Source organism: Camelina sativa, chromosome 11 (assembly GCF_000633955.1).
Source record: "Camelina sativa cultivar DH55 chromosome 11, Cs, whole genome shotgun sequence".
Classification (NCBI taxonomy): domain Eukaryota; kingdom Viridiplantae; phylum Streptophyta; class Magnoliopsida; order Brassicales; family Brassicaceae; genus Camelina; species Camelina sativa.
In genome coordinates this window covers 2,082,619-2,099,503 of record NC_025695.1, presented here as the reverse complement: position 1 = coordinate 2,099,503, position 16,885 = coordinate 2,082,619, and the positions used below count along the sequence as shown (strand labels likewise).

Here is a 16,885-nt window from a genome sequence, read left to right as displayed (position 1 = left end):
TGTTAATTGAAAGTGGGAATATAATATGGTCAAACTTTGGCTGGTTGCTTAATTTGAAAAGTCCGACAATTTTAATGTTATTTTAGTGCAGGAAATATTTTTAAAATGAAGTGAAGACAACCAGCGAGGATGCTGTCGACGAGCTTCTAGGACTTTTCAAGTCTCATCTAACGCAATCCTTGACCGTTTGCTCATCATGGAGCTTCCACGAGACTCTCGGGTTATATATTTAAATCTACTTAAGAGGATTAAATAAATCAGTAACATGTTTATTTTGTTCAAAGTGGGTCAAATATATGATACTCAATGTTGTTCTGTTTAGATAATAATATAACTAGACAATAATTGTTCAAAGTGGATCAAATAAATGATACTCAATGTTCTGTTTCCAGTTTATAAGAACTAGACAATAAGTGTTCAAAGTGGATCAAATTAATGATATTCAGTGTGCTGTCTACAAAACATAATTAACATTTGCATGTGAAAATCATGATTTTATATATATATATATATATATATATATAAATAGCAACTTTGCGTCTGTGTGTGTGTGTGAATAGCACTGATTGTAAATATTTTCTTGTCGAAAATGTGATATTTGTCATCTAACCAATTTAACATTTATTTAGGTTTTATTAGGATCTGTTAGGTTGAGATCAGCCAAGAAATAATAATTTTTTTTTTGTAGAACGCTAACTAACTGAAACAGCTCTCTGCAATCATTACTTTTTCTTGTACTTAAATTTAACATGTACAAAATAGACAGTCACTTCCGACTAAAGATAAGTATTCTAAGTGGTCGTCAAGTATATGACAAGAGATCGAATGTAACAATTTGCAGAAGAAAAAAAACTATATAATTGCTTAGAAATATTTATATTAAAATCTACAGATAATTGTAGAAATGATTACAATGAATGATCATCTAGGCAAATTGGCAATCATAGAAAGAAAAAAAGATACCAAAGGGATATTTACTCTTCAACTACTCTAGAAGCACGACTTTACAATAAAACAAATTGTAGAAAAAAAATCAACTCTCTAAGAAATGTTAAGAAAGCTGAGAAACCATTGTCATATACTACTACTAAAGGTCATATGTCATAACTCTACCTTTCTTCTGAGTTGAATCTGTTCCAAGCTTCCTGTTAATTTATTAGTAAGTTAACACAAATTCAAAGTTTCAGTTTGACCAATTCAGAGTTTGTGTGAAATGGTGTTACAGAACATGAATTACCTTAAGAAGATCGAAGACTTTTTCACAGATATATTTCTGATGAACGTTTGCACCACGTTGCTGTAATTTGTCTGGATGAACACAAAGTGTTGCTTTCCTGTAAGCTCGCTTCACGGCTGCTGAAGTTATGACTTCTGTTAATGGTATAGGTTGCCAACCACTCTCGGGACCAAGGATCTGGTTCATATCAAACAAACCAAAACAAAAAAACTCAGATTTTGAGAATTAACTCTGTTTGTTCTTTTTTTTTAGCTTTGCTCTTCATTTAAGGAAACGTACGTATTGTAATGTTGAGAGTAATGCTCTTATGTTTCCTTCTTTTCCACTTGACCATCTCTTTACTTCCGCATCCAAGGTTTCAGCGACTCTCTGTAAGAAACAGAAACAAACTATGATTACTACAAACATTCGAAGGCTTTTTTTTCTTTAGTTGAAGAGGAGTTTCGGTTTGGTGGCTGTACAATTCTTTCTGCTTGTTCTCTCTGAGCCACAAGATCACGCATGTTCTTCTCTGCTAACGCTTTAGCCTGTTACGAGTACATTAATTAACATCAATGGTGTGTATTCTTACTACAAGTATTGGAAAATAGAAGCATTAAATTACCACACGATCAGCTGTTCTCCGATGCCTTTCTAATCTCGATGTATACCTTTGAGGCGATTCACCATCAGTACCTTAAGAGACAAAAAGACAAGAAAAATTGTTAAGCTAATGGGGGATGGGAAAATAAAAGAACTAGAGAGCTTTCAGAGTTTTTGTACCAGGAGAGTTTTGATATCTTGAAGCACCAAAAGAGACTGAATTCTGAAATTGCTTATCAGAAACTGATCTCTCCATTCGTTCACCAAAGAAACCTGAACTCTGAAATTGCTTATCAGAAACGGATCTTTCCATTCGCTCCCTCGCCTCAAAAGCAGCCTTTTCAGCTGCACGTTCACGAGCTTCAGCAGTTGCTCTCTCCACTGCCGCACGTTCTGCTCTAAGTCTTGCCTCTATTGATAACTTATCAGGCAAAGACTTCTCTCTAGCCTCAGCGCATGCTTTCTCCAATCTTTCACGTGCATCAGCCAAGGCTCTCTGGTCAAAAGCCATTCGATCCTTCTCTCTCTCTCTTTCCCTCTCCCTTTCTTCTTCTATCTTTCTTAAGCGCTCCATCTCAAAGTCTCTTTCTCGCTTCAGCCTCTCTACTTCTTTCTCACGTTGCACTCGAAAAGGCAACGGTCTTTCCAATTTTGCATCTTGATTTAGACCTGCTTGGGTCTCATGGGTGAATTTATTTTCATGGTTTCTGAAACCAGTGGATGTTTTGGGAGCGCACTTACTTCCCTCTGGATGCCTTTGATCCCTACCAGCACCTGCTGCTTTTCTGACATTTTCGTCTTCATCTACAACGTCTTCTGATCTTTCTTCAACTTCAGTTTTCGACCCGTTGTCTCGTTTGAGAACTGATGCATCTTTAGAGGTATCAGACATTTTACTTTTCTGTTTGTGCTTTCCTCCTTTGATATTCTCGGAGTTGCATTTCTCACCTGATTCTCCATTTTGTTGTTTATATCCTCCATTTTCACTCAACTGTGGTGCCTCTTCATTCCTCTCAAACAACCTGGATTCAGCATCCAGCTCATTGGTTCCTTCCTTTTGGCTGGCGTCTTTGAGGTTCTTCTCAAAAACCTTCCAAGGACAGGAGTCTTCGGACATAGATTCTCTCTGGCTTGGTCCTTCTTCTTCTTCCTTTTGGTTGGTCACTGGTTCTTCGTTGTCTATACTCTCATCCTCTTCTAGACTGTCGCTAAGACTTTCATTAGATGCTTGCTCTCCATGATCCTCTGTGATGGTTTCACAGGTTTTCTCTATTTCACAAGCATCTCTTTCTTTCTCGTCACTTTCTTCTCCTGAATCTCTTTCATTTTCCTGATGCTCTTGATTTTCTCTATGTGTTCTTTCTCTTTCTTCATTATCCTTGGCTACTTGCAGCTTTATCCTCATCTCTTCCTGTTCAAGATCCTCTTTCAGTCTTCTCTCAATCTCTGCTCTCTCAAAAGCTTCTATCAGCCTTTTTTCTTTTTCTTCTAGCTCCATAGCTTCTTTCAGCCTCTTCTCATTCTCTTCTTTTTCACGTGCCTCTTTCACCCTCCTTTCTTTCTCCTTTTTCTCAAGGGCTTCTTTCAACCTCCTCTCAGTCTCTGCCTGCTCGAGAGCCTCTTTAGCGCTCCTCTCATTTTCTTCTCTCTCTTGAAACTCTTTAATCTGCCTTTCCTTCTCTTCTTGTTCAAGAGTTTCTTTCAGCCTTCGCTCCGCCTCCTCAAGAGCCTCTTTTATTCTTCGCTCGTTTTCTTCCTTTTCACGTGCTTCTTTTATCCTTCGTTCCTTCTCTTGTTCAAATGCAACTTTCATTTTCCTTTCACTCTCTGCCTTCTCATTGGCCTCTCTCATTCTACGGTTCTTTTCTTCCCTTTCAAAAGCTTCTTTTAGCCGCAATTCTAACTCTTGCTGTTCTTTCATTTTCCTTTCTTGTTCTGCCTTTTCACGAGCCTCTGCCACTCTCCGTTCATTCTCTTCTTTTTCACGAGCTACCTTAATCTTTTTTTCCCTTTCTTCTTGCTCCAATGCTGCCTTACGACTTTTCTCATTTTCTGCCTTCTCAAAAGCTTCTCTTTCTCTTCTCTCATTTTCTTCTCTTACACGAGCCTCTTTGACCCTAGTTTCCTCCTCCACCCGCTTCAAGGCCTCATTCAGTTTTGTCTCACTTTCACCACGCATTCCCAATTTTTTACCATTTCCGTTCGATTCCAAGGAGACCTCTAGCATGCTTTCATTACCAAGAGCCTCCCTGAGCTTTCTCGCATTTTGTTCCCACTCAAACACACATTCCTGGTTCTTTTCAGCTGCTTTCTGATGTGGTTTTCTATCCGATTGTTGATTTTGTATGCGTTTTGTTTTCTCTACACAGTGCAATTCCTTCTTTTGTTTTGCAGGCTTTTCAGTAAAGAGCTTGTTTTCTTCTGGTCTGAGCAGATTTCTGTGTTTCACTATCCCACCATGATCAGACAAATTGTTTCCCATCTCAAATTGCAGCTCCACATGTCCCGATTTCTCATTCTTTGGCTCTTCAGGAGCCTTTTCTGCAAGCTTTTTCTCATGTCTCTTAAGCCTAGATGCTACCTTTCTCGTTCCAGGGTGTTTTGGCAATTTCCCATTGGCTGCCCATGTCAGCTCCTGATCGAAAAACTCTGCATTAAGGGGAATACAAACATCTTTCCCACCACTGTTCTCATCAGCATTTCTTGGTAGCTCAGTTCTCACCAATTCAACAAACTGATTAGCTTCTTTCCATTCATCAGAGTCTGCAGACCCTTGAGAAGAGAGTGACTTACTTCCACGTTTATCCCTCAAACCCGCTGTATGGCCCGGTTTCGATTCCTCAGTCAATCTATTCTTCGTGGTGGTCCTTGCCCCATCCCTCTTCCTTTCAAACAGCTCTTTAGAATTTTTCAGCTTTGCCTCAGCTTTAACCATAGCTTCTCTCACAGCAGCGGAACTAGCATCAACCTCAACATCAAAAAACGGTGGAGAACAACTACTATCCGCAGATCCTTCTGATCCGGTGGTTCCAGAATTAGATGCCGAACTTCTAAAGCCGCTCTTTAATACAGGAGGTGGCCTCGAAGGAGGTGGGATCCCAGTAGGATGAGTCTTCAAACCAATCTCAGAAACAGTAACAAAAGGTTCACAAGTGTAATACTTGTCTTCAAAGGCAAATCTACTTGTTGTACCTCTGCTGCCAAGAGAAGAGGGCCCAGTCTCCTTAGTTGTTCCACCAGCACAAATCATTTCATCAACTGCAGCAGTGTAGCCAGCTACACGTATGACACCACCACCACTTGACATATTTGTATCCCCGCCGCCGCTAGCTTTGTTATAAGACATGTTGAACTCAGTGCTTCCATCAACGGAATCATATGAATCTCTACCATTAGAGAAACAAGGACTTTTGCCAGAATGCTCTGTACCTCCTGAGCATGACTCTACTTCTTCAGGAGTCCTGTACCAAAAAAAAAAAATGACTCTTTTCTATAAATTGAATCAAGGGGAAGAGAAAAAAAGTAAGGATTTTTAAATAAGTACCAAGCATCGTCGGAGGAATAACAAAGACCAACCACCGTAGTAGACCTCTGCTGGTAAAAAAGGTCTTCATAGGAAGGAGCTAAATCGAGATCGTTAAAACCGAAGACTTCACGGTAATCAAAACCTTGAGTCCGAACATCGAAGTAGACATCTCTACCATCAACTAGGGGAAGATCGAGTACGGGAATCGAAGAAACGGCGGCGCGTGAGGAGCCGGAGAAAATCTCGCAGTAGTCTTCAAGACGAGGAGATAAAGTGGGAGCACCGAACCTAGGCGGACCACCGAAAACGTCGTCGTATGTAGAGGTGGTGGTGTTGCCGGAGGAGTTGGTGTAGGTAAAACCTCCGCCGGGGGTGAGGCCATTGTAAGGTTTCTTCTTAGGGAGTGAAGAAGAAGAAGACTTGTTTGGATTACGAGGATGAGTGAGATTTTCCATGAGAATCAAGCCAGCAACAAAAAAAATAAAAAACGATTCTTGGGTTTTTGGAAATATTTCTTCTTCTTCAACCTCTCTCTCTCTCTCTTTCTCTTTCTCAGGCTCTCCCTCTCTCTCCGTCTGAAACAGCAGTAGAAGTCAAGAGGACGGAACAACCAAAAAAAAAAGCGAAAATTAAAAAAGAAAAGCGAAAAAATGTCTCGTTTTTGTAATATAACTTTTATAATAAATAAAAAAGGTATAGTAGTACTATAATATATTCCCATCTCTTCATCATACCCAAAAAAAAGGAATTAACAAAGAAATAGGAACTGTTTAAAGAATTAAAATTAAACTTAGCTAATTATACCGACAAAAAAAAAACTTAGCTAATTATAATAAAAAACAATTATATTATATAATAAAGAATAAATTAAGAAACGTTATTCTCTTTAATTAGACTTGTTGGCTTCCATGACTGGACTCAGATGGAATAAAATAATATTCTCTCCGTTTTATAATATAAGATATTTAAAAAAGTATTTTTGTTTCATAATATAGGATGTTTTCAAATTTTTATACAATATTTAGATTAAATTTATATTTTATATTATGCATACTTATTTATGATTAGTTAAACTTTTTAAAAGTAACTATTTTTTAATATGCGTGTTTTTACTAAAATATTTTATTTTTGAAACGGAGAAAGTTCAAGAAAGAAAAAAAGAATTCAGGAAAAAAACAGTCGTGCTGCTGCAATCGTAACGGCCGGCGCGGCGGCAGCTAATTTAATAAACTACTAATTTCATTGCTCTTCGTATTTGTTTAAATACTCTATTGAATAACAATTAGTTTATCACTTAATCAAATGATGAAACCGATAATACAGCGACATTGGTGTAGCCGGTAAGCCGGTGAAGACGCGCGAAACGAAAAGGAAAGGGTAAAACTGGAAATAGATAAAAACTTGTTGTTGTCACTTCTTCTTCTTCCTCCCGGTGGGTCCCGATCCTTTGCACTATCTTCATCTTTTTCCCCATATGAAATATTTATGTACTCTAACGTTATAAATAGGATGCAAAATTTTATAAAAATTAATTCACAGATCGCAGAAAATCACCTAGTTTTAATATATTATTTACCATTATACTAATAAAAACTACAAAACTTGGATTATTCGGACTGGTGGTCTAGTCATCTAGTAGAATTTTAAATAGTGTAGATATAACAACAGTGTCGTTTTATGTTAGGCTATTTATAATAATAAGAAAATACGGACAAAAACAGAAAGAATAATAAAAGAGTTATACAATTAATGAGGAAGAAAGTAAAATTTGGGTTCCCAAGAGGGAAACAAATGTAGTGTTGAAAGTTGTAAGAGATAGATATAAATGTTATTATTTAAACAAAAAAACGGTAGGAGTAGCCTCTCTCTTTCCAATGAACTTATAACAAGTGTAACGCACCTTTGATTTTTTGTATTCTTTCCCATTTCTTAACTTTTTCTTGCAACAATTTTTTAGTTTCAATCTTTGTCTTTTTTTTTTGGGTTCAAAGTTCAAACTATGGTATCAGCATGATCTAATTGATATATGTAAATGTGTAATGCATGCAACTAGGTTTTACCTATTTTTTTGATATATATACTGTTAACGGTGGTAGATAGAGTTTTGTATAAACTCTTGATTGGTAAGTTGAGAATATACATTTTACGATTTGTTAGTTATGATTTAGGAATGGATGATCTAGCATATTCTTATTATGATTCTCAATTGATATTATTGCATTAATAGTACACATTTAAAGCTAATAAGATCTTACCAAATATGTAATCGTTTATTAAACGCGAGTTAGATATTTCCTAAGATGTATTCATCTTGAATTAGTTGCTATATTATAGGGATGTGATTAAGAGGATGTGATTACATAAATTGGGTTATCAACTCTTTTTGTCAAACTCGATCCTAAAAATTCGGCATGCAAATTAGATCTTTCCTAAGATACAATGGGCATTAATTGACATTAATTGGATGTAAATAAGTATGATATGGATTAAAAACCGACCCAAAATATTCGGCAATCTTAAGGAAGATCCGGATAATTGAATTGGTTATAATTTTAGTTAAAAACCCGACCCGAAGTTGGTAAAAAGTGATGGCACCCTATTGTACTCCAAAAATGTATTCCGAGCTCTATATGTGGATATACTTATTTGGTTACAAATATCCTAAGATAATTTTTAATATATATCCGTTTATAAAAATTCAAATCACATTATATGCTAAAAAAATCTAAAATTTTATTCACTTTATGTATTAAATAGTAATTAAAATAATTAAATATAAAATTAAATAAAAATGAAAGGAGAATTATATTTTAATCTAACATATTGATTTAAATTAGATAGATATATTTTAGAAAATTAATATTATCAAATAAGGAAATGATTGTGTTTGGTTGTAAAGATTGTAAAGAATTTAGTTGAGATTTGTTTGGATACAAAGATAAGAAAGTATGACACAAAAATTGTACTTCAAAAATCATTAGATAAATGAGATCCATAAGTAAGTTAGTATATATATTTGGTAGTATAGTTATGGATGTTATAAATCACCGATGTTGTTGTTTTACTACGTACTCCACCAGATTTATATGTGTATTAAACTTATAATTTATAAATTCCGCTAAAGGCCAAAAAGTATAGTACTTATATCTTCGCCAATATTTACGAATTTATTTTGATTATCGAAATACATTCTCTTTTTCCATCCATGGTCGAAAGAGAGCTTAGTTAAACATATTTTAAGCTAGATCCTAGTAAACAAAGAACAAGTGAGAATCATTGGCATTTTGTAACATTGTTCTGACAATTGCAATAATACTATAGTCTGAATAAATGACTGTTGGTGCTGTAGTTTTCCTAAGATTTGAGCATATAAATATTAATTTGGCACCATTTGAACAAATCATAACAATTAATTTTTGTTTAAAGGGTCAGTAATGTCACGAATAAGACAGCCTAACCGTCCCTCCAGATCATATAGAGTATCCTCTTTTCTTTTCTTCTCACGATATGTATATATATAATATAATATATATATATATATATATATTCTAATATTGCAATTTGCAAGTCGAAATTTATAATTTCATTATACTACAACTCTAATAATCGTACGACACAATTATGGGGCATGTATACTACTCCCTCCGTTTCAAAATATAAGATGTTTTAGTCAATCAGAAACAAAACTGCATAAAATAAATAATACTAAAAATATAAAAGTAGTCTAAAAGTTGACTCAAAAATTGAAAACATCTTATATTGTGAAACAAACAAAAACTTTTAAAATATTTTATATTATGAAACGGAGAGAGTAATATATATTTCTTATTACATTATCACCTTAATATATAAAATATTTTTCGTGTTCACAATCGATAACGAGATTTTTCGTGGCATGCATGATATGATCAATTTAATTGGTTGACAACTCATATGATAATTACTCTACGTTACCCTCTTAATTAAGTCGAAGTTGAAATTTATGATAAGATAACTAGATCTTTATTTCATAGATGGGTGGTTGGCTTCCTATATTAAGTTGTAGCATCAGTTATTGATTATGATAGTGAAAATTACCTGCACTACTACTGTTACTACTGTTACGACAAAATTATTCATTATGATACGAACGAATGCAAGCGCCGTTAGTTAATAACAACACCAACCTTTTTTTACAAGTAAAAACAATATTCAATGAGCTTTGCAATTTAATGTATCTTTCATTTTAGAATTTAATCCGACTTTAGTGTAATATACTCGTATATTTTTTTCATTTCAGATTTATCCAGATTTCAAATACTTTATGTATTTTACATGTTTGTGTGTGCGCATGCTTGTTTATAAGTGCGTGCCTTGTAAAGCATGCATGAAATAAATGAATCCTAGACGATAAAAATAAACAAAAGAGGAATACACACGTTGATTGATACGCTATACAATCTGTTATTCTATACTATAGTTTATAAATAAAATCTCTAATGAAACCATGATTTTATATTATGCTCCGAAGAACATAATGATGGCGTTGATAACCATGCTTGCCCTACTTACAAGATTCACTTATTCGTTCATGATCAGTATATATCTAAGTTAAAGTATACTGTATAAACCAATTCGCAGTTAATAGCAACAACAGGTTTCAACATATTTTGTCTTTTTTCTTTTTGGATATTATCCCAAATAGACGTATAGTTCAATAGAAATTATAGAATAACATCAATCTTGACCAATAAGCTAAGATTTGAATACCAATCTGTCGAGAATAATAGTACTAAACTGGTGTTCATAACTTAAGAGACACGCTTTTGTTCAAAAAAAAAAAAAACTTAAGAGACACGCCTAGCTATATATATCTGTCTCTGATCGTGTTAATAAAATTATATTTTTAAATTATATGCGTTTTTATAAAGAGCAAATACTAGGTTTCTATTATAAAAAAAAACCATCTTTCATCTTTTCGTTTTTTCTAGTTTATATTTTGCGATCCATCGTTATTCATTTTTTTATATGAGTCGATTGGATTCCTTTGTTTTTGTCCACAGTGCAGCCTACAGTTTAGATCAATCTGGATGTTAATTAGGACCGCTTTTCTCTTTTAGCGTAATCTTTTCAATATAAAATTACATATAGGTACATGAAAAAGTTATGCTAAGGAAGATTAAATACATTTTATTTCCTTTTCATATGTTCAAATGTTGAAACTCATGCATATAGAACAAAAATAGTTAAGAAAAAAGGTCAAATAAAGCAAAAAGAAAATCAAAACCACACCAGATATGATTCTAAATGTTGGCCGCTTATGATATTACACAAAGAAAACCATCGTTTTTGGTTTTCTTTAACCGGATAATTCAAAATATTTTTAAACCTTTTTACTTTCACATTTATTTAGGTACTTTTAAGCTGGAAACAAATACTAAAAACTAACACCAATTGATATACTTACGAGAACACTAATCATTTAAGTGAGTTGGAACTTATGATGTACTCCCCAATTACACAAATGATTGCCCTAACATTTAGAAGAACACTAATTATGTTGGGGGCAATCATTTGAAAAGACTGTTTATGAGCATAATTAGTGTATACATTAGTTATAAACCAGCCCATTTATGAAATAAAAGGAGTTGGTGCATAATGATCACCATAGAAACAAGAGAAGCACATCACTCCAACACGCTCTTGTTGCCATTGTTTAACAGAATTATAGCGATTGAAATGGAATCGAACCATATTTTTATTTCAAAATACATGAAACGTTGGAATAAAAAAGAAAAGAAAGAAAGGGGTCCTTGTGTTGGCCACTTTGGTTGGAATAATGGAATCACAGCACTCAATATTCATACGACCATTTCCCTAAACTAATTATTACATTTTGATATTTGTCAGCTTAGGTGTTGACCACCAAAATTAAAAAGCGGCTTAGGTAATAAAATCATAAGTCCCTTTAATAATGTTGCTCTAAAATCAAAATCGTACGAAGAAATGACCTATTATGAACCACACTTATTCAAGTTAATCAGTTAGTGATTCAGATTGTCTAGAAATCAAAATGGCTCTTATCATCGATTCAGCTAGCGACTACCTTGGAAATCAACTGTTGAGAGTTGAGACCCCAATTTAGTGCACACTTAAATTTACTGCCCAAAAAACCCCAAAGAAAAAAAAACTACAAATTTCCATGTTTCACACGTGTGAAAATAACCTGTCATTGTCAAAGTCAATCTAAGACCCTGATTGGTAACAGCTGTTACTTGTGGCTGTAAAGACTTTGACTTGAAAATTTTAGCTGCAGAAAATTTGGATGTTGATGTTTTGACTGTAGAAACTTTTAAAGCTGTAAACTGTTAAAATCTGATTGTTTACCAACAACTTTTAAAGATGTAGATGTTATTTTTATTATTATTATAAGTATTAATAATAAATATATATTATGTCAGAAATTAATTTAATAAGATTTTAATGACAAAATAAATTTTATTAATGATAAATTAAAAAATTTTAAAAATATAAATCAATCAAATATGAAATTTTGTTTGAAAACTAATTAAAAACAAACAACTATAAGAATAAGAAATAAATAATTGAAGTTGTAGACATCAATTTATTAACTTATTAAATTTTAAATAATGCAACAACAAAAAGAAAACTAATGACGACTAGCCCACATAGCATTAGCAATCTCATCACAGACACCTTCCATGTATTGTTTCGAACTAACGTCTTGCTCCATCACATTTGGAAGTTCTTCCTCATTTGGGGCATGTACGCATTCTGATTGAAAATCAGGATCTTCAATATGTGTATTGCGAATAAAATTATGGAGGGCCATAGTCGCCACGACAATTTTTCTCATCATTGTGATCTTATATCTCGCTTCATCTCTCACGACTCACCATTTTCGTTTCCATACTCCAAATGTTCTCTCAATAACAGATCGAAGTGATGAATGACGGCGATTGAACATTTCTTTATAACTTCTCTCTGGTTGGTTTCTAAAACTAGATAGGTGATATCGTTCTCCTCTATATGGACAAAGAAATCCACGACGTAATGCATATCCTGAATCTCCGAGGTAATATTTACCATCAGGTGGGTGTGAAAAATCATGATCACCTTCCATAGCAAGCGAGAGAACTTTGGCATCATGTGCAGATCCGGGAATACCAACATAAATATATGTAAACATCATGTCTATGTTACATATTGCGAGGATGTTCATAGTTGTATCGTCGTGCCTATTCCAGTATTTTTGTTTCTGTTGTACAGAAACCATGACAGGTACATGTGTTCCATCAATTGCACCGATAAATCCTTTAAAATGTGGCCAATAACGTCGATCAGCTTGCAATTTTGGATGAGCTTGCGTAAGAGCTGTAAGATTTGGTGCAAACATATCAGTGGCCATCAACACAACTACATCAAGAACTTCATGAAATTTTCTGGAGATCGTGTCAGCTGAATGCCTGAATGTACGCATCGCATTCCTTTGTGTTATGTTATGTCCACACATGTGTAGAAACATATCCACACTCTCTTTGGCAGACATGTTAGAGATGTCGCACAAACCATATTTTTCTTCGAGAACGCTGCATAATTTGCTAAAAACCTCCAGTCACATCCTTAACATATTTTGGCATTGTTGTGGATGACCATTGATCATATCATGAAGAAAATTACTTCCTCGGACTCCATCTGAACATAAAGGCCTCACAACTCTAATATCTGGATCATCTTCAAGCAATAAATCATCACCTTCTTCATCTTCAAGTATTTCCCATAATAATAATTTCTATATTAAAAAGAGGAAGAAACTTAGTAATCGTATTAAAATACAAATCAATAGATTTTAAAATTGTGTCTTTGACATTACCTTACGTGAAGATGATGATGATGATGCCATAACTATGAAATATTTTACGATACTGGTTGTTATTTAAAAATGAAATAGAGATACATAGTGATTTATAGGGTGAACATACATAACTACAGTATTTATCACTTTTCAAGTGATTGTTTTCCTTAGAATTAGCTCATAGATTGGCTAAAATTTAGTTGGTTTGTTGACAACTGACCGATCTACATGTGCTAAGTTTTTTTGAGTCAACTCCATTTAAATATGAATCGTCTAGCCATATATTTATTTAATACATTAAAAAATACAAAAATTATTAAGTAAAGAAAGCTAAAAACTTATTTTAATAGTAAAGAACGCTAAAATCTTATTAAAAAAAAAACTCCATGAAATAGAACTAATAAGAGTTAGACGTTGATCGTTGCAGATAATTGAGCACATGTTCATCGTTTGGTAATCCTAGAACCATTTGCCGAGCTGCCTCATTATTTTCAACTAGGGTAATCACATCCCAATAGAAAGATGAGTTGTATTCGATATTAGATATCTAGTGTATACGACGTACAACTCTCTCTCTCTGTCAGAACACATGACTTTCCCTGCAATTTTAATAGTCTCCGAACGTCTGTCATATGCCATCGAAATTTCAGTTTTTTCAGTGCTTCCTAAACCTTTATGTTTGCGTCTCACAGCGGTTTGATGCACTTTCTCTCTTTCGGCAGAGTTTTCGTTGTGTGGAGGTACATGAAAATTTTCTTCCTGGTCACCACCCATGTCAGGTTCATCTACTTCGGTCTGTGTGTCTGTCCTGTAATCTTGCACTGGCACATACCCATCGGGACCATTTCCAACTACCCACCCGTCATTCGTTCCAATAATCACGTCTCTGAATATTCTTTCCAGCATATCAAGGTCTTTGAGCCCCTTTTTTTGTATATGACCAACTGCTACACCATATTCGTGTAAATGACATACACCATCATTATATATTTTGTTATAACGTATATAATCTTTGATTAAAGATTATTAAATAAAATTTACCTTTTTTCGGTCTTCCCACCATTCTTTATCCATCTTGATTTCTCCCGTAGATTCGTTGACATGAATTCCTGTTTTTTTGCGTAACTTTTGGTATGTACTATACCAGAATTTCAGACTGATATAGTGATTCTGAAATTTTTTCCAAGATAACTTATATCTTGTTGCCTGCAAAAATTTAGAAATTACTTCTTCTTTTCCTTCTTTTGTTAACAGTTGTTCTTTCCAATTTTCTTCCTCTTGTTGTGTGATGAACAATTCAAGAAAAGTATGGGTATTATTATCAGACCATGTGATTTGTTTCTATAAATGTTTAACAAAAAAAAATGTATTAGCAAAACATGACATATAAATTTAGCAATAATGTTTTATAAGAAAAAAAAAATTGTTACCTTACGAGCTGATGCCATTCTATAGAAACAAAAAAGTTCTAAATTAATTCAATGCTCCACGTGCAATGAATATCTACTGAAACGTAAAAAGAAAAACATATGTGGAGATTATAGTACCTGTTGGATTTGCAAGTTCTAAGAAAACACATATTTGTCACTCTATTTATAATGGTTTACGTAATCTTCCAAAAATAGAATGTAACTATTTCTTTTAAATATCATGATTAAAAACAAACTAGTCAATATAAAATTCCGCTAATAATACACTTCAACAATAAATTAAAAGATAGTAATAATACCGATAGTCAATATAAAATTTCGCTAACAATATTAATATTCTGATTTTTCTTTTGTTTTTGGTGATTGATTATTCTAGCAAATATCAATAGTGTCTTTTAATTGTTTTGAATGTTTTTTTTTCTATTGAGTAGTTATATGAGCAGTCAAAAATCTATTAACCACTAATCAATGCATTGTTTGAATATTATTTTCTTATTAACGATGTATTTCATAAACTCTTTTATAGTATTATTAGTGATGATGATAAAAAAAATGAGAATAATTAATTTATAAAAATAAAATATATAAAATATTTATATATACTTTTGGATAGCTTTTAAATATAAAAGGGTGAAAAAAAAATGCTTTAAAAATTATTTAATTTTAAAACCTGAGTTTTGATGCTAAAAAAAAAAGAGAAAACAAAGAAGAGAAAAAAAAAAGTGACTTTTAAAACTTTAAAAAAAATAAAAGCCAAAAAAGTCTGATCGGCAAAAAATTGACTGTCAAAGCTTTAAACATTTTTAAAGTTTTAAAAGTTGGTCACCAGTAAGGGCCTAAGACTGTTTGGGTATTGGTACCCACTACCCACTACGTTAAACTTTTGTAATGTAGTCTTTTATTCTCTTGAGGGGTTTTAACCAAAACCTGCTTCAGATACCCAACTCAATGATACTATCCCACAAGAGTTGCATTCATATTCATTCATTAGCAAAACTTGATCAAGTCTCTGCTCTAAATCTCAGATTATACAAGTCCAGAAGCAGCAAATTGTAAAAAGAGCAACAATGTATATACAACTATATACTTCCTTCACAAATAGTCTTCATTTATATTTCCAAGGCTTTAGGAGAAGATGGTTTTGAAGCTACATTAATGGACAACCAATCCAACAAAGCCTTGTTTACAGCTTCCGGGACTTCGTCATGAGGACAATGCCCTGCTTGTAAGTGCACGAGCGATGAGTTGGAGTAATATGCTTTGATTTTCTCGGCTTTAGTAGGACCGACCCACGGGTCAAGATCTCCCCAAACCAACAGAAGCGGACAAGTCATCTGACTTAGAACACTATCTAGAGTGTATTTACTCTGGTTCGTTAAGAACCTTGTCATCAATCTGTAAGATAGTAGTAACAAACAAATGGTAGTTAGGTCTCTTTATGTATCAAAACAGAGAAGCTCTTTATTGGTGTTTTCGTACCTGTAGTATACTTCTCCAGCATTTGGATCTGTTGCAGGTTTTGAAATGGATTCGACGAGGTAGTCATCGACATTAGTTGAGTCTATGTACACCTGCATTTTTGCAATAAACAAAATTGAGTACAAAGTAGTAACAAACTTTGAGAAGAAGAAATCTGAAAAAAAAAGTCAAATAAGACATTACACTCTTTAAGACAGATTCAATCCGAGATGGCTGCTTGGCTTGCCAGAACAAGAACCCGAGAACCACGCGTTGGAATATTTCTTTAAATGGCTTAACTATAAACTTGGTTATCACGGATTCATCAACTTCCTCTCGTTTTCTACTCTCAGATGCAAATTGTCCCGCAGAGTTTAGAAGTGCAACTCCTGTGACCTGCTCAGGTAATCCTACCGCAACTGTCAAGGCTGTGAATCCCCCAAGGCTATGGAAAAAAAGTCAGAAAACTTGTTATTCAGATTTCCTTATGGATTTGACAAAAAGAGCTTCATAAAAGCACATTCATTCATGTTACCTGTTTCCGACAACAACAGCTGGCTCTTTCACAATCTCTTTCATGAAATCAATAACTTGATCTGTCCAAACCATGGCATCATAGTCTATGAGAGCTTTGTCACTCCATCCGAAACCGAGTAAGTCCAAGGCATACACCTTGTATTTCTTAGCCAATTCAGGAATGTTATACCTATAAAAATCAATGATCCATATGCTATAAAAACCAAGCTGTCTTAAAACGTATAAACTGATAAGAGAGATGATCCTAAATCAAGAGAGAA

At 33.8% G+C, this 16,885-nt stretch overlaps 2 protein-coding genes across 2 annotated transcripts in view; both read right to left on the bottom strand.

Moving 5' to 3' along the window:
- LOC104721124 (auxilin-like protein 1) lies at window positions 842-5,981 on the bottom strand. The gene is made up of 7 exons (XM_010439039.1): window positions 5,364-5,981; window positions 2,000-5,280; window positions 1,842-1,912; window positions 1,699-1,764; window positions 1,517-1,606; window positions 1,238-1,414; window positions 842-1,145 (listed from the first exon to the last, which is right to left on the bottom strand). The coding sequence occupies exons 1-7, from the start codon at window positions 5,798-5,800 to the stop codon at window positions 1,110-1,112; spliced, it is 4,158 nt and encodes a 1,385-aa protein (XP_010437341.1). The 5' UTR covers window positions 5,801-5,981; the 3' UTR covers window positions 842-1,109.
- LOC104721121 (pheophytinase, chloroplastic) overlaps window positions 15,583-16,885 on the bottom strand; it is a 3,413-nt gene continuing 2,110 nt past the window's right edge. Inside the window, exons 4-7 of the mRNA XM_010439037.2 lie at window positions 16,624-16,794; window positions 16,293-16,533; window positions 16,110-16,201; window positions 15,583-16,025 (exon numbers count right to left, since the gene is read on the bottom strand). Of these exons, the coding sequence (XP_010437339.1) occupies window positions 15,740-16,025; window positions 16,110-16,201; window positions 16,293-16,533; window positions 16,624-16,794 (790 nt within the window). The 3' untranslated portion in view covers window positions 15,583-15,739. The remainder of the gene's footprint in view (window positions 16,026-16,109; window positions 16,202-16,292; window positions 16,534-16,623; window positions 16,795-16,885) is intronic.